Source organism: Notolepis coatsorum (assembly GCF_963971535.1).
Source record: "Notolepis coatsorum genome assembly, chromosome: 20".
Classification (NCBI taxonomy): Eukaryota; Metazoa; Chordata; class Actinopteri; order Aulopiformes; family Paralepididae; genus Notolepis; species Notolepis coatsorum.
In genome coordinates, this window is record NC_140184.1 from 13,412,034 (window position 1) to 13,420,820 (window position 8,787).

The 8,787-nt window shown below is 43.3% G+C and overlaps 1 protein-coding gene across 1 annotated transcript in view; it reads right to left on the bottom strand.

The window, feature by feature from the left end:
* LOC311247310 (uncharacterized protein) overlaps positions 1 to 6,032 on the bottom strand; it is a gene marked incomplete at its 5' end in the record, with an annotated part of 63,028 nt that extends 56,996 nt beyond the window's left edge. Inside the window, 2 exons of the mRNA XM_084337669.1 lie at positions 5,457 to 5,493; positions 5,992 to 6,032. Of these exons, the coding sequence (XP_084193795.1) occupies positions 5,457 to 5,493; positions 5,992 to 6,032 (78 nt within the window). The remainder of the gene's footprint in view (positions 1 to 5,456; positions 5,494 to 5,991) is intronic.
* Between the last annotated feature and the right edge of the window lie 2,755 nt (positions 6,033 to 8,787).

Sequence of the window (8,787 nt, forward strand, 5' to 3'; positions counted from 1 at the left end):
ATTTAATTTACCTACCTCAGTCGTAAAAAAAATCCAAACTTCAAATAACTACAATTTCGACAGTTTTCGGCTTGTCATTGCTCCGACTGCTTTGTTGTTGAATCAAGTCAAATCCTAGGTAAGCATATATTGTGCGTGTGAACGTTGACATGAAAAGAAAAAAGTCAACAAAAAAAAAATCCCCATCCCTACCTGTGACCAGACCTGAAAGCGCCCCTGGCTCTGCGGCTCTGCAGCTACATATGCTTCTAGCAAAATCCAGCATCCAGCCCCGCTGTTTGCAATGGGAGCAGCACGGAGTCTCGACTGGGGACTTATTTTATTTGGAATATAATGACTTTATACGCAAAAGTAGCCTAGTTTTAAGTAAAAATATTATAAATCTACATGCCTTGAGGATGTCATTCTTTATATAGCCTGCCTATCAGGGGAAAAAAATTATTCTAACGGAAACACTGATACCGTGATATATACCGTTACCGTCTATGCTTCAAATTATGCCGTGATATAAATTTTAGACCATACCGTCCACCCCTACTATATTGGTTTACTTCTGATTACATTTGGCGAGATGCTCGTTATGTCACACAACAGCAAAGTCACACAGCCAGTTTGGATCCGACAGTTCAGACAATATTTCTTCAGCCACAATAAAGCTAGCTTTCACTGCTGCATGTTTTCTGGCTGTAGCTCCTGTGAACATACTCTGCTGCGATTGCAGTCTGCCTTTTAATTCTTGGACAATGTTGTTTTTCTTAGAGGCTAAATCTGGCATGCGTTTGGTGTCAAAATTCAGACGTAGATTGTACTCTTTGACGACAGACGCCGCATCATAACACAAAAGTCATACCGTTTCTTATCCTTGAAGCACAAACATGTTTTCACATCTTTCTTGAAACTGCCTTCGATCTCCATCAACTTTTATCTTACTGGACATGTTGGCATCATTCATGACACTAATGAAGATGTTCAATTCGACTTGATGGTGAAATCGCCGTAGTTAAACACTGATGTAGGCGACATTGCCATCTACATGGGATGCCGCCACTTTGCCTGTCACATAATTGACATGCATTATGGGAAATGTAGTTTATAGTCAATGCACGCTTTAAAGCAGCATATACTTATAATAAGACAATCATAGACCACCGCAACACTACCGGGATTATGAAATCATGGAGATCGCAGGGGGAGCAAATGAATGAATGTGGATGAGAGCCTTGATGTAAGTGGTTGTAGCTACGGCTGTGTGGGTGTGTGGGTGATCGAATAGACTTTTATACGCCTGAGTCTCCTGAACACGGCGCGACCCATTCCAAATCGATCGGAACTTAATCGGCCAAGCTATAGTCCCTTTTTCAGCACCTACTCCCCATACGCATGCGCAGATTGCCAAAGGATTCTGAAGGCGCACGGAGCCTCTCTCTCCTCTCATCTGGGGCCAATAACCCACCCTGCTGAAGCAAACAGGGGTGCTCATGTCTCCAACTTTCACATATGGATGGAGTATGGTGGAAGATACCCACCTATCCCCTGTGTCCATAACTCAACTCATCATGAGCAGAGCTTTCATTAGAACCTAATATGAAGGCTCTGTGACGATTTTGAAAGAAAATCTCTTTTGGAGCTCAAAATTGGCAGCCATCTTGCATTTGAAGGTCAACAATAGGTCAAATCGTTATAAACACCAAATATGTATTCCTTGACCAAAATAAGCTCTGAAACCATGTATTGTGCATAGGGATGGGTACCTTTCACATTTGAACCGATACGGTACCGGTACCTGTGAATCGATACCGGTACCCAACGGTACCTTTTTTCTGTACTTTAGTCTCTAAAATGTAATCTACCTACCTCAGTCGTTAAACAAAATCCAAACTTCAAATAACTACACTTTCGACCGTGTTCTGCTTTGTTGTTGAATCAAGTCAAATCCTAGGTAAGCGCATATTGTGCGTGTGAACGTTGAAATTTTTTTCGGTATCTCACGTGAATCAATACTCTGTAGTACCGACGTGTTTTGGTAAGTACCTTTAAAAGTAACGCATTCGGTACCCATCCCTAATTGTGCATCATTGTAGGTCAAACCATTAAAAAGTTTATTTCCACGGCAGCCATTTTGGATTTTGGTCTCTCACAAATTTGTCCTGCCTTTTTTTTTTTAAATACATCCCAGCTAAATTTGTTTATTAACCCTCCTAGATGACAAATCCATTGAGAAACGAACCTTCGCTCTCCACGGTCACGGAAGTGCCACAGATGACCCAACTAACTGATAGGTTTTTAGTTCATTGATGGGTATATCAGTTAATAAATGTCTGGTAATATGTTATATCTAAAGGCCCCAATGTATAATATTCCTGATGGGGCCTGGCGCAGTGGAGTATGCATGTCTGTATTCTTCTCCTCCCTGAATATGACCTGATGACCCCGTTTTCTGCATCCATCCTGCTAGTGCGCGCGCACACACACACACACACACACACACACACACACACACACACACACACACACACACACACACACACACACACACACACACACACACACACACACACACACACACACACACACACACACACACACACACACACACACACACACACACACACACACACACACACACACACACACACGCACACACGCACACACGCACACACGCACACACGCACACACGCACACACGCACACACGCACACACGCACACACGCACACGATGAAGTGCCTGGACTCTTCAGGACCCGGTGAACCTTTGACCAGTGGGCCGTAAACTAGTTGACCAGATGGCCCCCTCACCGCGTCTTAGAGAACATCCATTAACTCTTGCACTTAGACACACACATAAACCCCCACACACACCACACACACACACACACACTCACAAACACACACACACACACACACACACACACACACACACTCACAAACACACACTCACAAACACACACATACACACACACACACACATCACATAACATAAACCCCCACACACAGATACACACACATAGATCAGTTAAATTGCTTCGAACTCTCAATGATCTGCCTCAAGTGTCATGATGAAAAGAGTGATGACTAGGGTAGACAATGAGTACACTCGTATACACAGACGTGCAGGCCCCCACAACCGGGGACTGCAGATGGCCCCCACCTCTACGATGAAGCATGTACTGAGAATCCCCCGGAATCCCCCTCCCTCGTGCCTTTTATTCCCGCTCATATTCTCTTTGTCCTCAAGCGATGACGCGACAACTGTCAATCATTAAGCCAGGAGGAGGGGCAGCCACGACAAATGTATAAATGATGTGACAATGTATTATCGAGACCACCACTTGGCACTTGCTCGTGTGGAGGTGCGTGGTCCGGATTGTGATCCATTTGTGCCGTGAGAGTTCGGTAAAACTTTACAGACTGCCATCTGACTCTTTGTCTCATCTCTCTGTTCACCTCGCCGACATTCAATTAAAAGAACCCAGGGTTAATTTACATTATTTCATTGGAGGTACCGTAAGTTAAATTATAAGGGCTCGTCCGGGGGAAAAACCTTTCATAACTATGGATGGGGAATTTCTTTATTTAAAGGGGACATGCATTGCTATTCCTAGCACTATTTGGGCAACTTTACACAATTTCTGTGAGTCTATGGAACACCTCTGTAAGGTTTATTAAAAGAAATTTCATTGTTTTATATTTCTAATCAAGTACTCAAAAGCCCCCTTTTTCTCACTTTGAATTTCAGGCTATGTTGGCCTGGCTCCGCCCATATATATATGAGTGAGTGAGTGAGTGAGTGAGTGAGTGAGTGAGTGAGTGAGTGAGTGAGTGAGAGAGACAGAGCACTGTGTAAACAAAGCTGCGTGTGTGAGATTAGCAGGTCCCCTTGTCTCTCGCTCTCTCCCGTTTGAGGAGGTGTTGCACTGTGCGCTACAGCCATAGACGGGGCGTTAGTTATGCTCCCGAATCGAGAGAGAGAGATAGAGAGGGGGAGAGAGAGACAGACAGACGACAGCGCGACGCGTGTGTGTATGTGTGCTCTGTCGCGAGGGTGTATCTGTTTCTCCCTCTCTCTCTCACTCTCTGTCAAACCCCGTTTGATGAAGTGTCGGGTTCACTATGCGCGCTACAACCACAGAGCCAATAGGATCACCATCCGCTCCATCCTCGCCTCGTTACGTCACGATGCGAGTCAAATCAGAATGACCTAATTAAATCGAGCAGGAAATGGTCTGAGCTGAATGAGAGCAATCCGCCAATATGGTATTTAGAGACACAGACACATTGATACTAACTACTATTACTATAATACAATGCTAGACACTGAAAAAAATCCATTTATAATGCATGTCACCTTTAATTAAAATGCTCACGACAACATGGATGCATGTAATCTGCCAGCATGTTTAATATCCATAATACTAAAGGTTTGACTAAGATTTTTATGAAACTTTATTGTAAAAAATATATATAATTATTATTATTTATTTTTTTAACTCATAAAATAAATTGGGTCGCACCTAAGTCGGCAGGGTCGGTCGGCAACCGGAACCAAACGATTTATTTTGATAAGCATTGACTGTCAGCGCTGGCGTAATAGTAATAGTGCCCTCTGGCGCCCCGACCCGTGGTGCAGAATGAGTTCAGAGAAATTCTGATCATAATATATATATTTTTTAAACTGGACCCTGTATTTCGATCACGTGGGATCTAAATGAATAATACGGAAATTGTTTGTAATTGGTCCAGTGTTGAGGGAGATCACTTCAGCCGGAAGCCACAAAGCGGGGTGCAATGTAATCACACATGCAGGGCAAACATGCACGTCAAAAGTATCTCCATTAAAAGAGCTTTTTATTCCACTGACAGATAAGACCTTTGTGTTTACGCTTCTTCCAGTCTCTTGTTTATCCATGTTTTCTATTAAACTTGCAACGTGTGGCTCGACACTTTCTTGGTACAATTTGGATAGGCACAAACACAAACCACTGCTTTATATATTTTAGATAATGTGACGCTTTCTGTACTCCCAACAAGACAACGTAATCTTCCTCACCAACTCACTCAAGTTTCCACAGTACTCTCTTCCTGCAACAACACACGCCTCACAGGATTTCAGAGCGAGACCTCTGTTTGAGCCAGAGTGTAGTAAAATAAATACATTTACATTTAGTCATTTAGCTGACACTTTTATCCAAAGCGACTTACAAGAAGTTAAATTAAATAGAAGTCTTCAGACACGTATAACAGTCAGAGCCTGTCAGTGGCAAAATAAAGCTCTTTTAGTGGACATACTTTGACGTGCATGAATGGGCCTGTGTGATTACATTGCACCCTCAATACTGGACCAATTACAACAATTGTTGTCCCTATTATTAATTTAGACCCCATGATGGAAAAACATGGTCTAGGTTTAAAAAATACTGAAATTCCCCTTTCAGTTAAACTCAAAGACTGAATTCTCACCTTTCCGGGCCACGGTGGGTAGCGTCCAAGCTTCCCCCTAAAACGAGAATGTTGATCACGTTATTAATATGGCCTTCAATGAAACCTGGAGTGAGTGAGTGAGTGAGTGTGACCGACCAGCAAGGAAGCCCAAACACCAGATGGAAAGCTAGCGACAGATATCATCTTGGCTAATAACGGTAATAGGCTAGCTAAGGTAAAAGCACAAAGCTTTATCCCATCAAAGTACGTCATAATACCAGTTCTCAAATCACCACGACTGAGCTACAAGTGATAGCGATGGGTTTACATGCAAACAATATCCTTCTTGTTTCAGTAGAGGGTGCGTAGTGTTCTCTATTTTGACTCGGTTTGGCTTAGCATTTGTTTGGGTAACAACATCATCAACTAACATGCGGATATTACATTATAGCAGCGCGTTCTCGTGCGTTAGAAAATACGAAACCACATTAAACGGCACTGCTTTGTAACATGTGGGTGCATTTGAGTGAAATAAAAACGACTGAACAATGTAAATATTCATTGTGTATCTCACCAAACTAGATCGTCGATTCTCAAATGTACAGGAGTCGCCATCTTACAACTTTACTGAAACGTGGTCGCACTGAGATCTAGAGATTCTAGTAGAGAACAACACACCCACCGGAAATCGCTTGCGTCACAGCCTTCTTCTCGCCATCTCCCCAATAGGGGGTATCTGCAGAGCCGCAGAGCCAGGCTGGACGGGTATAAGTGGTCTGGACAAGTATAAGTGGTCTGGACAAGTAGTTGCGAATGGGGGGGGGGGGCGGGGTTCGTCTCGTTTACATAGGTACATTATACATAGACAGTAATGTTACATCTAGACATGTAATAATAGAGTAAACTTGTACCCATACACATACAGTGTTACATCTAGACATACCAGATCTAGTAATAATAGAGTAAACTTAACTTTCGTCTCAGTAACAATGTTCATAAAGTGTTGAGTGCTACAGTGTAGGTTAGTTTATTAGGACAATTCCACCATTGTGGGGCAAGGACTAAGAATAGGCGACTTCTCTTTGATGACCCGACTTCTCTTTGATGACCCTCCCGGAGCTTGGATAGGAGTAGGAATAAACTGTACATATACAGCACTGTTTGAACCTGGCACACAACATACTTCACATGTCATTTTTCTTTTTGTTATTCCACCATTGTGGGGCAAGGACTAGGAATAGGGGGTATCTGCAGAGCCGCAGAGCCAGGCTGGACGGGTTGGAGGCGGTCTGGACAAGTATTAGTGGTCTGGACAAGTATTTGCACTACTGCGCACCATTTTCAACTTCACTTTCGTCTAGTTTACATAGGTACATAGACAGTAATGTTACATCTAGACATTTATGACATGTAATAATAGAGTAAACTTGTAAATAGACAGTAATGTTACATCTTACATATTCTCCCCTCTTCTTTTTCTTCTTCAATGGTTCAATGTCAGATCGCGACCACAAAAGGCGCACACCGCCACCTACTGCACAGTCAGTCCATTCAACCCCCTAACACACAAACAAAAACAAAACCCATCCCTAACATCACCACCCTATCCAAACCTAATCTATGAGTCACTCATTGCCTCCTATGGGCTGACTCTGGCCTTCCTGAACACTCACCACCCCCTTCCCCAACTCTCTTACTTGATCACTCACAACAACCTTCTTCCCTAACTTCCCTAACTCCCTTGATACTTGCCCCATTGTCAACCCCTTCATACCCATGTCTAGTACTGCTGCTTCAACTACTAACTTTAACCTCTCTGTCCTACTGCTAACCATCACTATTGTATTCACTACTCTCGTCACAAATGCCACTATCTCCAACTTCTCCCCCCACACCCTCTCTTTCTCCTCCTGTACTTCCTCTACTGACAAATGCCCTTTTCTAAACCCCTGATCCTCACCTTGCTTCCCCTGATCCTCCTGCCCTACCCTTTCTGCCACATGCCCTTCTCCAAACCCCTGCACCCTATCTCGACTTCCCTGTCCTACCTTACTAGCCGCCTCTGCATACGACAACTTACCCTCCCTTCTCACTCTCTGAACCACAACCTCCCTCTTCATCACCTCACAACCCCTAAACGCTACACTATGCTCCTCACCACAACTACAACACTTCAGCTTCACTCCCTCTCCACACTTCCCATATTCATGCTCCCCGCCACACCTAGCACACCTCTGTCCCTTCTTACATGAAACAGCTACATGGCCAAACTCCTGACACCTATAACACCTAAGAGGCAGTAGCGGCCGCTGGGTACTTCGCCACTAGGGGCGCTATACCAAACATGTACAGTACAGTACCACGCAACACTCATGGCAAGACGTGAGCGATTCGACTCACGCTCACTGCAATGAATCGGCTCTTATGAACGAGTCGCTCAGCTGTTACTACAACAACACACAACCAGTCAAATAAAGTATAGTCTAGACTCTAATTCACAACTTGAAACACAATATATAAATAGAAAAGTTAGAAACAAAACTCGCCCGTCTACAAACACAGGCAGATCTCTCCCTCTCTCCTTCTCTCTCTCACACACAGCGCGACGTGGAATCGATTCGTTACACAATCAGACCTATTATATACCAAGAATAACTTCAGTATGAGTACAGGGCTGTACACATATTTTGCATATTGTTAAACGAGCCAAGGCTAGCTATTAAACTATCGATATGAATCGAAAATCTGGGACCCTGATGTAAACAAGACAAACGTCTTTCTCTGGTCTGCATCCCCTTAACAATTGTGTGTATTGAGCCATACTGTATTGTACCCATTCTGCAATCTGTTAATAAAGTTCTCATTCATTCATTCATTCAAACATAGACGATCTCTCTGTCTCTCGGATCAATCAAATCAAATAATTAACACATGTATGTTGTCATTTTAAACAACTCACCATTCATTCATTATGCATCAGCAGCAACACAAACACGCACAGCTCTCTCTCTCTCTCTCTCTCGCTCTCTCTCTCTCTCTCTCTCGCTCTCTCTCTCTCTCAGATGATGTCAGATCCATTCAATAATAAACACATTTGTAAAGCTCGTTATTTTAAACAAGTTACCATTCATTGTCTGAGTGGTTATGTCCCACATGCGGCGAAATGAGAGCGAGAGCGAGAGAGAGAGAGAGAGAGAGAGCGAGAGAGCATTTTAGTAGTTACATTTTCAACAAGATTGCTGCTATTTAAACACTTCATGGAAACGGGGTAACGTTAACCTTATGTCGACTGTAGTATTGTATGACCTCGACATAACGTTTAAACGTTAACGTTACTCCGTTTCCATGCACTAAGTGGCCAGCTAAGCTA